General features: G+C 41.5%; 1 protein-coding gene across 4 annotated transcripts in view; it reads right to left on the minus strand.

Moving 5' to 3' along the window:
- Window positions 1–20,107, minus strand: part of SPAG16 (sperm associated antigen 16) — a 359,185-nt gene that overhangs the window by 95,617 nt on the left and 243,461 nt on the right. For 3 of the 4 annotated variants that reach the window (XM_017747132.1, XM_017747131.1, XM_008643578.2), the window contains one exon: window positions 5,887–6,013. In XM_017747132.1, the coding sequence (XP_017602621.1) occupies window positions 5,887–6,013 (127 nt within the window). Of the gene's footprint in view, window positions 1–5,886; window positions 6,014–20,107 lie in introns of those variants that run through there. The other variant, XM_017747133.1, reaches the window with a different exon arrangement.

Genomic DNA, 20,107 nt, shown 5'->3' on the forward strand with positions numbered 1-20,107 from the left:
AAAGAGGTTGACAGGGACATCTTGTTGATCCGACTTCCCAGGCTAAGTAGCATGATCAGGGCTGGAAAATAGGTCACGGGTTGTGTAAACCAACTCACACCATGCTGGAATCTCTCCAGGGAGCTCACTAATGGATTCACCAGTGCAAACACATGGGCTGGGCAGGCTACCTAGGGACAAAACATCAATATTGGGGCAGTGTCGAAGAGCACACAGTTGGGGCAACAGCATTTGCTCTGCCAAAGCAGGGTTTCAGCTTGAGGCACAAAGGACAAAACCTTTTTCCCAGTGTGGCTGAGGTGAACCAGCCCACCAGTACTCCCTCTATCCAAGGTATCACTTTTGAAAATCATTCGTTTGTATAAAAACACCTTGGTCAACAAACGGATCTGAAAGTTTATCTCCCACCCATCAGTTTAAAGTTGGGATGCACATTCAGACATGGATCAAACATGTTATCACAGGCTTTAAGAGAAGTTTTATAAAGGGATACTCAAGTTGAGACTGAAGAGAAATACAAAAAGAGAGGGATGGACAAGACAAAGGAGAAATGGAGAGCCACCACTGCTTGAAACTTGCCAGCGTAAAGCAAAAGGACTGACTTTGGTGGTCAGCCCTATCCCCTTTTGGAAGGAAGGGGAGTGTTCCCTGACTACTATTTGGCCAGTTTCTGCTGGGGACAGAGGAGGCACACACAGATCAGACACACAGCCCTGACACAGCACTTGGACATGAGCTGAAGCCAAGAAGAAAGTGAAGATGAGCTAAAAGTGCTGATTACCAAATAATAAATGGAGAAGTAAGATATGCAGGTGGCTGCATTTGTGCTCATTAAGCAAAACCTGTGAGAATGTGGATCAATTATATTTAAAAGAAACAGACCATGTGAATCTTTGGTTTGTACAGAAAAGTGTGTGTAGGGATGCAGGGAAAACACTCAGCTCTTGGAGTGCTGACCATAGCAAAGCAAACGGTTCTGAACAGACAGACATTAAGCAATTCCTGATGGGAACAAGGACAGGAACAAGTGATGTACAAGTACAAATAGACCTGAGAAAAGCCTGAATGAGAAGCAAAGCAGGCAGCAAAGTAAGTCTTAATTCTCTATGTAAAGAGCAAACGTTTCCAAGACTTGAAAGATGTGCTCCAAAACCATGGCTTGGTCACCTTGCTGTCCTGTCAGGAGGAGCTATAGCACCGTAGCAAGTCTGAACTGATTAGTGAAAAGGTAAGTGCCAGGACAAATCCAGAGAATTATACTCCTCCTTGCATCCCCTGTTGCTGAACCAAAGGAACTGGGATGATGGGGCACAGCCCACAGTGAAAACAAGGCAGGAAGAAACCAGGAAGGGGGAAGGAGAGATGTTTGGCTCATGCTGAGACTGGGGAAGGGGGAGAAAAAGCACTTACTTTGACAATTGTTTAATTCTTCATGTTTTGTTTTTTCTCAATTCCCAGAATCGGAAGGTTGCGTTAATTGGCAAGAACTTCAATCAAGTAAAAATTACCCAAGCTGAGGCTGGATTGCCTGCGACAGCATATACATAGTCAGAATTGAGACAGGAACTCAGGCATTGAACCACAAGGGGAAAAGCACCCTAAGGAATCAATTGATGTTATCAAGTAATCTGCCTTGGAGATTAAAGAACACAGAGCAATAAAGTGTTGTAATGAAAAAAGCTTTTGAGTCAGAAATGGGAGGCACAGGGAAAAACACACATTAATGTCAGCACATAATTGCTCTATGTGGACAAAATCAGATGCCTCTAAAAAGATTACTACTAAGTTCTGTGCTAAAGGATTCTTCTCCCATCAAGCGTGACTTTAACTGTAATCAAAAGGGAGACAAATACAAACAGCAAGTTCCAGAAACTGCAAAACAAGTGGGATAAAGGGTAAAGATCTTGTCATGCTCCAGTTCTATTTATAAGAGGTCACAGTGGCAATAGTCACTTCCTGAGATCTGCAAGTTGCAGGTGCACCCACTGCCAATTCAGCCTCTCACTCCAAAATACACTGTAGGCTTCCCAGCAAAGGAGAGCTTCTTCCATTCTAGCAAACTCTCCACCCTACCAAGATGAAGCTTTATCTCCTCAGTGCCACTTACGGGGTATCAATTAACCAAAAATGTGAAGGAAAGGAGGAAAGAAGGAGAAAGGACAGACACCTGGCTCTGTCATCTTAACACCAGCTTGTCTTTGCAGTCAATACACCAACCAAAAACTGAGGAAATGAAAGAGAAAATTGAGAGGGCACCCCATTGCAAGATCGATTTGCAAGGACTACATCTGCCAGTTCTGTTCTGAGCACATAAACTGTTACCAGATTAGGGATGTGAAAACTGTAATTTTGGAACTTTACCTGATGTCTCAATATCAGTGGAAATTCTAACCATCTGAGCTCTAACGTCCATGCCCCCATCCCTGTGGGGATTGCTTGTGGCTTTAACATTATCAGTTATAGCCCAAATAATGTCAAGTGCAAATATTAACAATGCTCCAGCAATGACATCCCAGAAATCCTGTCAATAATTCTGTGTTCAGTAAAAGGGTGGGCAATGTAGAGAAGAAAATTTGTCTCTGCTATTTCACACCAAAAATGACTGCAGAGGAACAGCAAACAACTGCCACCCATTGGACCATTGTCCGTCTCGTGGTAATGGTCCTGGGTGATGTGTAATTAAGCAAATCAAGCTTGCTTTTAGAGATCAACACTGAGCAGTTGCCCTGACCCCACCATGGCTGACAGTGGTACCATCTGTTCACTGTCACTGTGTCTCCTGCATCCCTAGAATTGTTGTCTCCTAAAATAAACCACTTGTATCACAAGATAATCTTGATCCTGCCATTTCTCAGCTTTCACATTCATTTACAGCTTTTACATTCTTTTAAACTACTTTTCCTCAGAATAAGACATGCAACTCTAGCCTTTGGGGATGGTCAGAGGTATGGTAAGGTTATTGGTCATGCTGAGAGCAACACAGCCCAGCCTGGATGGAAGCAGCTTAAATGTTAACACCTCACTGTATCTCCAGAGCTCAGAATAAAGCAGTGCATTTTTCCAAATATTATTTGCTTGCCCTTGGCCTTACTGTAACTGCTCTTGATTTTGGATTGTTGCTGTGAAGTGGGGCTTGTTTGGTTTGTTTGTTTTAATGTGCTGTGATAACAAATAAATACATCATAGCATATAAGATGGAATCTTCTGCACCTTCTCTTACATATGCAATGCTGTGTTATGATTAATCTTATTTACATTTTCTAAACAGCAACTGGAAACACAAAAGGTGATGACAATAGGGTGCTCCAGGGATGCATGAATGCTACCCAGGAATATATGCACACGGAGATGCTGGTTAACTTGCACATAAAAAAGTAAAAGTGAATTTAGTTTAAAAGTCAGTTATGCTGTGGTCCATGTTGCACAGTAACTCTGGTCAGCCATTCACAACACGCAGAATTCAAAGGACATGTTATTTGTGCACAATATCAGAAAAAATTCTGATATTAAACACAATATTGAAGAGCATTACCCCCAGTAGGCTGAGTCCCAGGCAGGTCCATCACCACCTCTCACTGAAAGATCATGAGCTTTTTTCAGAAAGAGCAGGGCAAAGCAGAAAATCCCCATGAAGTGCAATGGTAATTACTAATTAGTTATTTTCTCCTCATTCACAAGTATGGAAAAGTCCACCTTTAAGCTGAGCTAAAGAGAAGCTGAGGCAGAGTGCAGCTAAAGCAGAAAGATTTATACACAACTTTTGTCACTAACATCTGAGTGTGCCTCTGATAAAGCAGGAAATGGCTTTAGACTGCTATTCAACTAACAATGCTGGTCAGGCATTTAGGCCCCGAATAGCAACTGGATCACTGGAGCCAGCAAGGCCCATCCCCAAAAATGCCAGCGGGAGAACCCCGGTAACTCACAAACTCCTCCTTTGGGAAGCACCTCCCACCTGGTGCATGTCATACCCACAAAGGTAGCAGCACTTAGAAACAAAAGGTAAGATGTGCTTGTCTACACTACATTTGCAAAGATAATTACTTGAAAACAATACAAAGGAAAGCAAAACAAATTATTCCATTAGCCGGGGCCTTCTTATCTCCGACCTCAATCTCGTTTGCTGATACCACCAAACTTTTCATAAACCTCTTCTATCATTATTAGCTTTAATTTAAATAATTATTGGGCAGAAGAAAAAAACCTGCTCAACCATGGCTCTCTAATCTAGTAATTAAATCCACCTGTAAGAGCTGAACAATTTGTGTCTCTGACTATTAATGCAGTCAAGTATTTTGCACTGGGTGATGTAACATCAGCTGGAGACACTGAGGGAAACAGCTGGAAATTGAGCCATGTTTTGATAAGGAAAATCAACCCAAGCTGCTCCACCAGCAGAGGTCCTGAGTGAGGCAGACGTCCCATTCCCAACAGGCTGTTAAACACAGGATATATTTTATCTAGTCTATCCCTCTTGCAGCAGGTACTGCATGTCTCAGCCAGGTATCTGCCTATCTTCAGCCAGCTGGAATTCCATCCTGTTGCATTCTGCCTCTCTGTGACCATCCACCCCAATTTGATAGCTCTGTTGTGTGGTGACTCCTGCAGAGAAAATTCTGGATTTTGTCCAAATGATGGAAAAATGTGCCCATTTAGATTACCTGAAGCTGATAACCTTTCTAATGGAAAGTTCCCATCTGGCAGAAACACTGCAACTGCATTTTTCAGGGATGTGGTTCCTCTGCAAATGACCCAACATTATACACCAGAAACTAAGATGCAAAACTTCTTCAAAACCTCCTGAACAAAAAAATGAGCTCTTATTCCAAATTACACACATAAATACAATAGTGGTTAAACTTGTCTTTGGGAAACTGTCCAAAAATGGACAGTGTCAATGCATTTTTTCTCCCTTGGAAAATGAAAGTACCTTATTTAATGATACAGCAGAGAGATCCATGAAATCACTACACAAATAATACGGAATTTGATGTGAAAGTTTTCTGCCAAGTGACTCAATATATTGATTCTATGCATTCCACAGTATGTAGGTCATTATGACAAAACACCATCCTATTATTTTTCTTTAATGATTCCTTATTATCTCTCATATTCTATCAAAGATTTATGTTTTATGAACATATAATGCAAATGTATACTTATTTTTCAATGTGCCTATATATATATTATGTTATATATTACTGTATTATATCATGTTACACTAGCTTTGAGTAAAACCATTTCCTAAGATAGGATCTAATTCTGTGCTGCAACATGAATGCTTGTCTGTGCTTTGGAACTGAAGATTATTTTAAAACAAAAATATTTTAGAATAGCTCCTCTTCAAATGAAAATGCAGTGTGCACTCACAGTATTGCTGACATGGTACTGCATGGTTGATGATGAAAAATAACTGGTCAATTCAGTTCCTGGTGCCTAGTAAGCCACCCTGTCAGCCCAATGAAATTCTGAGACAATTATGAGAGGACTTTGTAAGACTGGTTATGAAATGCAACTCCAGAATTAGCAAATAAAAGAACAAACAGTAATGGAGAATAAACATTACTGGAACACAGGCACTCTCACTAAGCTTTTTACCCACAATGATCACTTTTGTATTTGATGTAATACTGTTGCAATTAATTGTATTCTTTGTTATCGTGCATTTTGCATTTTATATAAATGAAGCAGTAGTCCAGTTTGGCAGTTTAGCCCACAGAAGACAAATGTATTGCTCACTGGCACAACCAGGCATTTCTTCGAAATTAACACATCTGTGTTGCTTTACACATGTTATCTGGCTTCAGGACTAGAGAGAGATGAGAGAGATTTCAAAACAAACCTCAAACCTTGTCTTAGGGGGGAAAAGTTGTTTTAGAACCCTACCAGAGCGATCAAAGGCGACCTGGTTGGCAGGATGGGGACCTGCATCGATGGATAGAATAGGGACCAACTTGCGCATGTCCCAGAGCTTCATCATGCCGGAGGAGTCACAGGAAGCAATCGTATCCCCCTGCCAAAGATGGAAACAAAATCAAGGCATTGCTCTGTACTTCTGCCAATATCAAAGCCTCTGGTACAGGGCTGGGCAGCCAGACACAGCAACTGTATTTAAATAAACAAATAAATAAGCTGTTAAATGTGAGGTTATCACAGCCTCTTATCAGCTCTGTTGGCTTGAATAGCAACAAGACAACGTGACTTCTAAAGAAACCAGCTCAGGAGAAACTGCAAGTACAGAAAGAGAAAAGAGGTCATCCTAAATTCTGATACCAGTGTCCCCTAAGAATATGCCTTGTGGGTCTTTTCTTCTCACGCAGCCACAGGATTGGCCCTTTAGCCCTGATTTTAAATTTGGCTACTCATGTTTTCCATGTGAAGCGTAAGATGAGAGCAGAACAGACACTCCTTCCCTGCCATGTTTTCCAGAGCCACACTAAAGGCAACTCCCCATTCACTTAAGAGTTGCACTGGATGATCCTTCTGGGTCCTTCCAGCTCAAAATATTCTGTGATTCTGTGCGAAACTCCCTCCTTTCAGTGAGCCAGAAGCATGCAGGGACTATGCACGGAAAGACAGCAGGACCATGTTCCCCATGCCTCTGCTCAATATTAACTAAAACAAAAAAAAACCTCACAAAAACCCCCTACCCTAAAAAGAGTCCTTTGAACATGTAACATATAAATAAATGCAAAAATCAAAGAAGACAGGGTAAAGGATGCCCAAACATAACTTTTTTTAGCTAATTCCTCCCACTAGAACAGAATGAACCACCCAGCTACCCATGTAGAAACATTTACTTTTCATTTTAACCTCCTAAATAGAGATTCAAATCCCTAAAGCAGCTCAGCTGGTGTGCACTCAGTTATTAACGTCTTTTCCAATTTATGCCAGTGCACGATTAGATTAAAGAATATTGTTTGGAAGGGGAATCACAATGGTACGGGACTGAAAATCAGGTGAAACACGGGTCAGATACTGCATCCATGATGTTTTTAAAAAATTGATTTATTTTTTATATCTTCCACATAAATAGTACCTACAATAATATGTGTGGTGTTTTCTAGCAAATAGAGGATTTAAGATCTTAAAATATCCATCAGCTTCTCAACTAGAAACTAATGGCTTGCAAAACACTACCCTGGTGTAAATATAATGAAATCTTTAGGTTAATTTGGAGGAGATCTAAATGTCAAAACTCCATTCTGGCTTGTTACAGGGACTAATACAGAGTTAACACCACGAAACAAAGTAATCATTGCTTGGAGAATTCAGCAGCCAGGCTCTCAGCACATGCTGTTTTGCAGAAAAATGTCAGTAACCAGAACTACACCCCACCCAATACAGTGGTGCTGAGCATCATGGCTCTGCCGAACTGTCTCACCACCTGTGCCCACTGAATTCCCCTTCATTTCATCTGGCTCCTCCCAGCAAATTCAGCCTGTACAAAGGATGAGGGCAAGCAGGCTGGTCGGGAAACAAACAACAAAAAACTCCAAAATAAAACAACTACACTCCAAATTGTTGTATGGCTTGAATTGGATCTCAAGAAAGCAAATTTTTAATGGGTGGGAAAAAAAACCCCATCATCACGGATAAGAGACTTGAAAAGCCATCAAATCCAGTCCCTTATTCTTACAAGCAGTGTTTTCATACACTTGCTGTGTTACAAGTACTAAATTCCACATTAGCAGCAATTCCCCCATCCACCCCATGCTGCTGATCTAAAGCAGCCCATGAGTACAATAGGAGTATAAAACTCCTTGTTCACATGCAATCTGTATCCTTTAGGTTAAATACAAGTGGGTTTTTGCAGCAAAACTCCTCCCTTCTTGCCTGTCCCTGATGCATTTTGATTAGTGTGCCATCCACATCCCACCTGAACACTATTTTCTTGGACTATAAAAAATTAGCTCTTCCTTCTCTCCCCCCCACCCTTTCCAGATAGCATTGAGCCTGGATTAATTATGCATGTACCCATTGCTGATGTTTATAAAGCAACTCCTGCCAAACTGATCACCAATTTAGGAATGATCTGACTTTCAGAGGGGTTAGAGATGCACATCTCAGCTGAGCAGAGGTGTTGGTGGAGCTGGCACACAGGAGTAATTACAGACTGGGATGTCTCCTTTCCTTAGGTCATTACCCATCACTTCAGTAAAAGGAACAGGAAATGAGTATGTTTGTACAAAGATCCCTCCATTCCCCAGCATAAATACTTGGCTTCTGGACCAGCTCTTCACACTTCACCAGCCTCTCTTTTCACCTTCTGCAAAGATTTATCCATCTCCATCAATGGCCCACTTAGGACATCGCCAGCATCCTTTATACCTGTTATTTCATGTCCTTTAATATGACTTCAATACATGATTGCATTTTACTCTGGATTTCTTTCTATCCAGAGAGACATTTTAACAAAAAATTACTTTGGAGTGTGAGTGTGTGAGTGGTATTTTTGGTTTGGTTTAGAGCAATGTGTACCTTCACACTTGTTTTGTATGTGTTCAGTACACTTCAGTTCAATAAATGCTGCTTAATTACAGCTTTGGTAGCTCAGCAGTTCTGACCCAGATCAATGGCCAGCCCACCTGGGTGAGACTGGACATAATCCACTCAGGGTAGTTATACAAGACACTCCCAGTGGGTGCTCTCTGACTCCTCCTTGTGTCATCTACAGTTGCACCCATGGATTTTCAATAAGACATTTCTCTTTTGAGTAACAGCATGGCCCAGCTGATAGATCATAACAGCACTGAGAATGAGTCCCGGGAACAGGTATTATGCAAACATTGATCAGAGACAGTCCCTGCTGCAAAGTGACTGCAACTGTAGAGCTGACTTTGACCTTCCACTGGCCCTGACTCGGGGATCATTACTAGTGGCATAATTTTCAGGAAAACACTCTAATGTATTACAGGTTTTCCCTTCTATTCATTAATTTTGCTGCAGTAGCCAGCACACCATAAGAGAAGACCCATTCCCCGCTTTCTCGCAATCTTGCCATCCCATTTTCTGCCATGTTTATTTTCCCCCATTGCTACTACAGACCCCTAAGGTAAACAAACCTCCTCTCTGGCAGGAATTTGTGTAAAATCCAACTGTTTGTAGGTGCCAGATACACTGCACCACCCTAACTCGTTCTGGGCTCAGTCAGTCAGAGCCTGGTGCTAGTAACACCAAGGTTGTGGTTCAATCCCTGCATGGGCCACTCACTGAAGAGCTGGACTCGCCGATCCTTGTTGGTCCCTTCCAATCCAGATTATTCTGTGATTTGGTGATTTGTGGCCACAGAAAGGATGAACCCCTGATCCTTGAATAGCAGCAGTGCTAGAGAAACCTGCTCTGGCAGTACCATCCCATGTGCCACATGCTGGGTGACCTAGAGAAGATGGTCCTGCTCCAAAGGGTTAAGACATTCTCTTAGTAGCAAGTATCAACCAGTTCTTGCTGTCACAAGTCTGCAGACATTTTAACAACTTCCTCCCAGAGGCCTGGTAAAATGTAACACCCAGCAGTGTATTTGGCCTGATTTCTGTGATTAGACAGCACACCTCATCTGGAAACAGAAGGAAGAAAACACAGGGTTCTGGTGGCAACACGTCAACACACACAAACAAGTATTTGATCAACCTCAACACACTCTGCCCACAGACTTATTACTAAATGCATTAATTATCACTGATCCCAAGGCAGCTGCTACACTAAGAACATCACATAATGATTTTGTTAGTGAGCTGGCTATCACACTTCATCACTCCTTCACTCTATTCCACACCTTATCCAAATCAAGTGAGCTGGAGATGGGGGTAACAACTTTTCAATAGGAAGAAATAAACCAGGAATGTAACCAAGCTGAAAGATTATTTGGAGCTACACACCATTCAAAGAAAAATAAAAGGATAAGTCATATGTTAAATGAACTCATTTCCATTTGGCCATGGGCCATTTTCAAAAGCTTTTAAGGCGGAATCACTTTGAATTCTCCTGTGAGCTTTTGGCTTTTTCATCCCTGTTTACAGTTATTATTTTAGTCATTCATAGACGAACCCCCTGCCTTGCTCATGGTTTTCTTCTTCTTGTTTCTTGCCACACTAAAGTCTTTTTTACGATGTGTTTTGGATGCTGTATTTTACTGAACAGCATGGTGGACCATCAGGGCTTGACTGATTTCCTACATGTAAAAGGAGGAGACAACGAGTTGCAAGGAGAAGAGAAGCAGAATCTGCAAAAGCAGATTCCCCTTGTTCTGATTTGCATTTACACCACATTTGCTGCTGCTCAGCCCAGTTCCATTAGCTCCTTTAATCAGAGAGCATGATTCTATAAAACTGGTCAGACTTGCTGCCTACTCTACAGAATCACGCTGGTACTGTTTCATGTGTGCACGCTGGAGTAATTGAAGAATTTATACAAGGATTCAATTAGTTTGCATTCAAAGACTGGCTCTGTTCCAGGCTCCACTTAAAGGACTTTGCAAGTCCTTTAATTGCCTTCACAGTTCCACCCTCCACTCTTTACCGTCCTGCCAACTTAATGAACAGCTTTATATTCCAGAATACCTCCCATTAAAGTGGACACGCTCAGCTCCGTATACATCACAGTCCCAATCTCAACTGGCACTTGCAAACAAACCAAATAATTGTTACATCAGGAATTAACGAATTTATTTAGTTTCCAGGAAGTTTTTAAAATCTATTTCCTTCTGCTCTTTTTTTAAAAAATAAGTTTTTTCTTCTGAATATTAATGATTAGCAGTGGGACTAATCACCAGGTACACTTTAGGTAAATATTCCCTGAAAACTGCTGTGTTCACACCAGTGAGAAGGATAAAAATCTCCGTAATTATGTCTCTTGCTTATAAACACACCTCTGGATTTATTGCTGAAAGATCAATAATACATGAACCACATGAAGTTGCTTTATCTAATTTAGATTGCAGTAAACTCCTCCCAGGAGTATCCTCTTTACAGTTTATTTCTGAAGGCAGGTCAGTTGTTGTTTCATCACCTTTTGCACATATTTTTAAACAGGTAAAATAGTGACTGAGCAGCAACTCATTTTCACTATGACAAGTTCACTGCTTTGCAATCCTTTGTTTTCAGGACAGATGCAGCTGGATGAGGTGTATTTTAGGGGACTCCTACAACGACTTTGACATTTTCATCAGCCCCAGTGGCAACCCCTTGGCAGATCCAAGGTAGGACCCTTCCCAGCTAGAAAGCAGCTTGATTACTTCCCCCTTCCACTCCTGGGAATCTGGCTGAGCTCTGGCATGACAAAGGGTGGATGAGTTTCTTACTAGTTTCACCAGTCTCATTCCCAGTCTCTGAACCCAGCAATAGGAGTTTGTTCTGTGATCACAAAGCTGGTGGGAACTCCTCGCCATTAAGTGCCAGTAGGCAAAGTGGCCACATGAGGAGCAGCTGCCTCAAACGCAGAGGCTCCAATAATCTGCATTTCTAAGGTGCTCCCTGTGGGACACATCCTAAATCACTTAACTGTACCCCCATTTTATACACGTTCAAGTGAGTGTTATTAAGAGGAGTCATTACCTCCCACATTTACAGCGTGAAGCACATCAGAAACCTGAGGAGTTATTACCTCAGGCCTTGTTGCAATGCAAAAACTAGATACACTCAATAAAAATAATGAGACACACAGGCAAGGCATTCAGAGCCCTGTCCCTGTGCTACCCCATCCCACTTTGGAGCAGCAGCGAGCAAGGGTAGAGGGACCCCAAGAGAATCCAGGCAGGGGTGGGTGAATCTGCTGTAGTGGTTACGGGGAAAAAGACTTTAATGTCCAATTAATCCAAATGAATTATGTAAAATATGATAAAGATGGAGGAAAAAATATGCAGATGCAGTCCATTATTAGACTAATGACTAATCAATCACCACCCATTTTTGAAATATCATGCTTAAATCATCCCAGTTTCAAATGAAAATAGCATCTTCTTAGAAAGACATGGAATCACTTAGCCTGGCAAAAGTACAGAGTGACACTGATTACACTTTCAAAGTACAGTGGTCTATTTTTAACAATTATTTTCATCAAGAGTGGGGGAAAGCAGTGATGAAGGGTTATTAACAGGCAGAGCCAGTGCTTTCCCATCTGCTTTTTTCCTACCTTTGTCCTTTTATAGTTTTGAGATCTGCACTGTGATCAAAGTTGCGAAGGACCATTTATATTTCAGAGCAACTGAAAACCCAGAGCTCATTAAACTGGGGTTTGGCCCTCACTCCCAGTGACATTTTTTACAGCTTTGAATGGACAGGAACTGGTGAGACACCAGCTCTTGTGGGGGAAAGAAGAATCCAAAGTATTGATGCAAAAACAATCATCTCAAAGCTTCATTGTTTGTTCCTACAGAACTCCTCCAACTCTCTTAGCAGTGGTCAATGAACGATTGATTTTGCACTGAGTAGAACTGGTAAAACTTGACCCAAGAAGGTGGCTCTTGTTGCTTTCAGAGCGTATAGAGACTCAGAACATCCCTTGTGTCCTCCAAAGGAGGAGCTCCACTAAAAGTAATCCATGGGAATGGCAGAACTTTGTTGCAGCACAGTTTCCAATTCTACTGGCTTTCAAAATAATCATGGATCACGGGTCTCTAGTTTGTGTACATGCACTCTGCAGGCTTTCCTCTTGCTGCGTGAAATGGGGGGAATCTCTCTTCCCTTTGTCACATCAAGTAGCAGGAAGTGCCTGGTGGTGTGTTTGAGGAGCACAACACATGCTAGGATTGCAGAAACCCTTTGCATAAATTTACATAAGAAACCACTGCACTCCCTGCAGAGTTACTGCTCACAGTAGTTGACATTGCACTTGAAACAGTGCTGCAAAGGGAGCAATAGCTTTTACAGAGAGATTTAAAATAATCAATTTTGTTTTTTCCTTTCTAACCATCAAAGAAGAGTCTGAATTCTGGGAGCTGTGCAGTGAGAGGAGGTGAATGATAATTGCCATTACTGCCTCTTCTCTGCATTTTTGAGAGATACCATGACTAAAGTGAAGTTAGGGGCCATCATTACCTGATTAGACACTCCTGAGAGCAATAAGCATAAAAAATTCCTGGGCTACACCGTGTTTGTGCACAGGGATTTTATCGCCATTCAGTTCCAAATGTGAAAAACTCGGTACTATTCACTGCAGTAATGTTAAAATACAGATGTAATACTTACTTTCTTAAATTCATAAATTAGAATTAGTGGCAAGAGATCTACTGCTGAAATGAAAAACTGTTCATTTTAAAATGAGAGCATCTAAGTCACTGAAAGAAAATGAGTGTCAGTAAAGTACATGTGCTTTTTTTAAAGAGAAACCACCAACGGAACACATAAAATCATGGAATCATGATTTTATGGAAATCATGGAAACAGACCTCTAAGATCATCGAGTCCAACATAATATTTGGCTCTTTATCTTGTCTTTGGGTGTTTAGTAAGGGGAACTAAATGCATAAAGAAAAAATATCAACAATATTAGAAATGTATTCACAGAAGCTTACCCAATTCTGAACTCCAGTAAGTGTAAGAATCTTTCTCACAGTTTCAATGTATTTCAGGTGAAAGAATGATCAGTACAACAAATCTCATCCCATTATTTTGAGAACTACTTCACAAAAAACCAGCTAAATATCTGTGGTGGTCTGACCCTGCTGGGTGACAGGTTTCCCCCAAACCCACTCTATGATTTCCTGCCTTAGCTAGACAGGACAGAAATAGAACAAAAGGTTTGTGGGTTGGGATAAAGACAGGAAGACACCACTCACCAAGCACTGTCACAGACAAAGCAGACTTGACTGGGGAAAAAAAAAAAATTTAATTTACGTAGGAGACCGAAGGAATGGTTAAGAGGCTCAAAACAACCAGGTGGGAAGTGGGGGGGAAACGAGATAAGCTCTGTCTCTTCTTCTTCTCAAGATATACTGTAAGCCAGACTGAAAAATTCCAGTCAATGCCTTCTGAAGTGCCTTGTTGTGACTGGGTAAGTCAAAGTTTGTGAAGTGCCTTACTCAGTCTAGATGTTGTTTTAAAATTTGCCCAGTACCTTATTCTACCTTAATGTTCTAAAGTTTGCAAGTCAAAGTTTGTTACTGCATCTCCTGAGAATTTTGTTGTTTCTCCCATGCACTGCCCAGATTAAATCCAACCACCTTTCACTGAGCCCACTGAGCGGGACAGAGCATTAAACCCTCACCATCCCCACTGCCCTCAAAGCCCTCATGGTCCCCATTGCTCTCACAGACCCCACAGTCTTCACCACCCCATAACCCACCACAGCCCTCACAGACCCCACAGCCCTCAGAGCCTTCAGAGCCTTCACAGCCCTCACAGACCCCACAGACCTCAGAGCCTTCATAGACCCTACAGCCCTCAGAGCCTTCACAGCCCTCACAGACCCCACAGCCCTCAGAGCCTTCACAGCCCTCACAGCGCCCCCAGGCCACACAGCCCCCACGGCCTTCACTGACCTCAGAGTTCTCACAGACCCCACAGCCCTCTGTAGGAGACCAGAGAAATGACTGACTGGCTCAAAACAACCAGGCTGGCCACTGCTCCATGCCCCCATCCCCTTGAGTTTTAGTCAGCCTCGGGGTCATACCAAAATGGCAGTGGCCGACCTATGGCCTGCCCCAAATGGCAGTGACTGACCCATGGCCTGGCCCAAAATGGCAGCAGCTGGTCCATGGACTGCTGAGAACCCTGAAATGGCCATGACTGACCCACGGCCTGCCCTGAAATGGCGCTGTCTGTCCACATGGCAACCCTTGCCCTGCAAACTCAGTACAGCACCAAAACAATCTGCATTCCTACCCCTGATGGCCTTCAGCTGTGCGTTCTCAATTATTTTCAGATTAAATCAGTCTGATATTCAAGTACCTTCTAACAGTGATATTTATTCAACCACAGATTAATTGCATTTTCATAACAGAGAAGCCTTTCCAAAGTTGGTCCTACTTTCATGCTTGCATAAATTTATTTTAAATCCACCTTGGTATTCTATAAAGCCACATCCTTTGCACCACAGATACAGCACTGTCCTAGGCACGCTGCCTCCCTTTGGCCATGATTTGATAAGCGGTGAAGGTTCAAGAGTCCTCTTACCAAATACAAACCACTGATCTAAACTAATCCCATTTTTCTACCCAAGTTTAGTTTAAGCCCTTTTGAAGAGACAGCTTTGCACAAACATTGTTGGAAGAGCTGTTCCCTGTCTGTTGGTAACCAACGCAAACCCAATAGCACCTATTTTAAGAGGTGTCCAGGCTAATGCAATGTGAGCCCCCACCAACACCTGCCCAGAAAGAACTGGGAGCACTGGGAGAGCTGGCAGGGAGCAAACCCAGTGCGAGCAGCGATGTCTAGAACCCTGGCCTCACAGCTCAATGACTCCCAGTCCAGGCAGTGACAGCAATGGCAGAGCAGGCAACAGTCTCACCGTTTGTCAAAAACGTGACTGTCACATGAGAGAGTCACAAGGTAGAAGGTGGGGATGCTGTGCTGCTTTCTCATGTGTTTTAAAACATAATTTCCCGTGAAATGCCACAAAGAGAGGCAGGTTGGACTGTACTGCACATGGCAAGCTGAATTTTAAAGACTCTCAGTGGATCTTTGCATTCTGATTCTGTTTGTTTTGCAAAAGATGAGTTTAAGAAACAGCTGTTAAAAAATGAGTTATGCAGGGGTCTGGACCTACGGTGTATATCTGCCACAGGAAAGGCTGGCATTCTGGGCCAGGAGATGCAATTTTTTAAAAATCCTCATTCCACAGGATACACAAATTAATTCTTCTCCTCTAAGAAAGAAGGGCAAAGTTTTCCACAGTGCTTGTGGTTCTGCATGCTAAACAGTGCTTGCTTCATGTACTGTATACACAGAGGGTCACATTCACTGCAGAACACAGAAATAAGCAAACAAAATCACATTAAAGGAGATAATCTCTGTGTCTTTTAGTTAGCAGCAAACGGACATAACAGTATGTTTATATTTGTAAATAGAAAGTCTGAAAACATAAAAGAAAATACTGTATAGTCAGTTATTATCGGTTTCTGCTGAGGATCTTTCAAGGGCCAATCTGACCTAGAATACACAGGGCTTTTAAAGTTACTCAAACCGAAGTTATGTCAAAGCCATCTAAAATGATGTCACATTTTTTCTTCTTGGGCTTTACAGAGCGGTCTGAATCCAAATGTCAGTATCAATTTTTATCATGAAGAGTTGAGACAAAGCTTCATCATATGCAAATATTTAAACAAGAGCAAAATCTGATTAAAAGCTTCAATTAGAAAAGCTAAATATTTAAATATTTCATTTACTGCTGGTTCAAAACAAATGAATGAGAGAGACAGTGTGATAGCAGACACCTGCCTTGCTTCCTACCCCACATTCCTGATCTATTATCATCATGTGGATTTCTTCCCAATATCCAGTCTAACCTTACTGTCAGTTTGAAGCCATTCCCTCTTGTCCTGTCACTCCAGGATTTTGTGTCTCTCCATCTTTCCTGCAGGCTCCCTTCAGCTACTGAATTTCTTGATGGTACTAAGTTAATTTCTTGATGGGTTTGAAATACTCTCCTAGAACCTGCCATGAGGAAGAGCAAAAGAAGGTCTTCTAAAATCTAAGCTTCCCCGCATTTGTGTGAGTGAATTTTACAAGATACTTCGTGGTTTACTGTGAGTCCCTGCATGGTGACAACAAAGAGCACCAGAAGGGATTGTAAAAAAAGAACTAAAAATCAATTCTGTGGTAAATCATACAATCCCAGAATATCCTGGGTTGGAAGGGACCCACAAGGCTCATCAAAGTCCAACTCCTGGCCTGCACAGGACAGCCCCAATTCCCACCCTGTGCCTGAGAGCGTTGTCCAAACAAAAGAGGGTTACAAACCCTGAGGATGGAGGAGAGAGGTCCTGTGGCAGAATGAGCTCATCTCACATCTCATAATGCAAAGGCTTGAAACAAAAGAAGGTGGATTTTCTTGAGCTGTGATTATTTTTAGAGTTAGTAAACTTGACAGGATTGGGTTCAAAATCTTCAAAAAGGTTTATGTTTATTTATATATAATGTATTTATATATGTTAGAGAGAACAGAAAAAACAGGTAATGCCAACTTTTCCAAGGCAACTTGTGCCTTGATTAAGCAAACTGCTAGACTAAGAGATTTTTTAATGATTTTTTCCCCAGAAGAAATTATAACTGGGATTTTGATCCAAAAATAACTCAGGAAGACAAAACAAACAGAGAGTGAAGGAACTGCATTTTGTCTGAATTAGGAGTGCAGAGGCAAACTCCAGCAGCAGCTGGTGCATTTACTGACACCTAAGGTTTCTCAGCCACCATCATCTGCTGCATGTGGCTTTTCTCTGCCCTTGGCTTATTGAGGTGTGTGACACCCATTACAAAGTTTTTCTTTGCAAATGATCTCTGATGGGAAGCCTGAAATGGTGATGGGAAACTGAATGACACAAACAAGGTGTGACATTTAAAAATCAGTCCTGGATTTGGTTTTTTTTGATCCCACTGAAGGGCCTCGGCTGCGAGACTGTCTCTTTTCTCAAGGACACAGGGATACAGCAACTTGGGAGAGCCACCCCTTCCAAATCAATGCGTCCTGAATTTTCTTGGCCTCCAACAGTTAAATAAGTCCCTACATATTGCAGCTTCCTCACAGTAAGATCTGGAGGAGTATTTTTAGCTCTAGGCTATCTGCTAGACATATTTATCCAGACTTCTACATTAAGAGTATCAGAGTTGGAGAGCAAAAACATTCAAACTGATCAAAATAAAGATGGATCGACCCAATTCTACTTGAGTGGCCTCAGAACGTGTTATCTGGTCTGCATATAATGTGTAAAGCAGGCCCAGTGCTAACTGCAGGGTCTGTGGGTAACACAGGGAGGATGGCCAAGGGAAGGGAGCACTCCAGGAAAATTACTTCCAAAACTAGGGAATAACAGGACTATGTCAGAGAATGGATGTAGAAGTGAATTCCAGCACAATTTCCAGAGACTTTCCCGATTATCAGAAAGAGCTGTTTGCCAACAAATGAAATGGGGGTATTTTGACACAGATTTTATTCCTTGCCACGACAGAGAGATGGAATCAATTTTTTTTTTTTACTTCTAACAATGTTTAATGGCCTGAAATGGTTAAGTAATGATAATAAAATCTGTATTTTAAATGTAATTCAGTTCTGTAATTATATTTCTTATGCATGGAGACAGAAATAAACTAGAGGAAGAACCTATTAGCCCTTTTGCATGTATAATTGAACACACTTGATATTACTGGGTAACCTTTGTAAGCAACTGGCTTTGAGTTTATGCAAAGAGGTGAACACTTTGAATACATAAATAACAATAAGAGCAGATAGGTTTTTGATTTTGTATTCTGTTCTTTTCTTGTTTGTGTCTGTTAGATGCAGTCAGACATCCCTGGCTTTATCTGGCTATCCATAGAAACATCTGAGAGATCTGATTTTTGCATCATTTGGGTGCAGTAATGAATAAGAACTGACATCAAATATCAATAATATTGGCCCAGCTAAATGGTAGCTGACATGCAACTGGACTGCTGAGGAGGTAAACAAAATTGAAATTTTGTTTTTGTTTAAAAACTGTCTGACATTATTTGCCCTTCAGTAAATCAATGGAAGAACGACCTAGATGCTGCTTGCATTTTGGCTTGGGGAGGTAAAATTGGGCAGTTGCTCTCAAGCATATTCTTTATAGTCTTTTAGGTTTTCCTAATATAACCAGTAATTCTAAAAATACTTTTTTTTGTTTTAGGGAAACTTGCTAACCACTGTAATGACTCCTAAACCTGCAGATATGACACAAACACAGCATGGAAGACTCTTGGCATACTTTTATTTGGACACAAATGCATATATACACACACATAAGGGAGCAAACATTGTTCTACTTTAATTTCACGACTCAACCAAGCATCTGTAGTCTTTATACTTCATTAGCATAGGTGATTTACCATTGCAAAGGAGCTACAGAGCTTACCTGGAATGCTGTTTGGGCCATACCCCAGTGCAAAATAAATATCTGAAACATTTTTCTCTACAAAGTTACTGTGTTATGGGAATGTGGGACTAAAAGGGATGGTAACAATAACTTTATGAAGAAAGATCCATTTTTCTATGTCCTCAATTCAAAAGCAGCTATGTGAGTTTTGCTCAAATTTTCTCAAATGTTCCACAGGCAGAGAACCAGCTTGAAAAACTGCAAGATTTAAATGCTGCTGGAAGTATTATCTGTTAAGTCCTGACATAATCACAAGAGCAGAAGTTTCTCCAGGGCACTGTGACTCCTGTGTCCCAGCAAGGCAGGACCCAACAAATGGGTACATTCCAGGTGCCAAGCTGGCAGCTCTGTTCCATAGAGAACAGGCTAATTAGGGAATCTCAGCACTAATGAGTTCTGGCTTCAAACCTTGCCCACTTAACAAAAAAACTATTAACTACAGTTTCAGAAGCATGGTGTAGTAAATAACTCAGATTTAATCAGTTTCACAGAGCTTAATGAGGATTTATTCAATTTGTATAAATGCATTATTCTTTTTTAGCTTCTTCTTCACACAATACTCTTCCCTAAAAGTGTCCCTTAATATTTGGACACATCGCCTGGATGGCTTTCTGATCTAACTAGAAAATTTGTTCCTTGTTCTTGTGTAATCAGAATTTCATGTTCTTTCTGAACTCCTCTGGCACCAAGCAGCCCGAGACAGGATTACCACAAGCCCACTGAAGTGATGTAGGAGCCACTCAAACCGACCTATGTCCAAGCAGAAAACGGAGTGAATCCCTTGGGATCTCTCACCATTACAGCTCTGCACCCACGCAGTACGACTCTGTAGGCAACACCTCTCACAAAGCATGGGATGTGCAGATCCGTGACATTAGGATATAAAAAAATATAACAAAAAAAACCATCTAAGTAGGGTTTTTTCAGCAATCAGCCTTCAGTTTTGTCACTGCAGACTTCCTGGACCAGGTATAACCATTAGGCTGGACACTCTGGAAGTAATGCTGCACTTTGTCCAAACAGTCCATGATCAATGTGCAAAATCTTTTCCATGAAAGTATTGTT

The sequence above is a fragment of the Corvus brachyrhynchos genome, unplaced genomic scaffold, assembly GCF_000691975.1.
Source record: "Corvus brachyrhynchos isolate BGI_N302 unplaced genomic scaffold, ASM69197v1 scaffold671, whole genome shotgun sequence".
In the NCBI taxonomy this organism is placed as follows: domain Eukaryota; kingdom Metazoa; phylum Chordata; class Aves; order Passeriformes; family Corvidae; genus Corvus; species Corvus brachyrhynchos.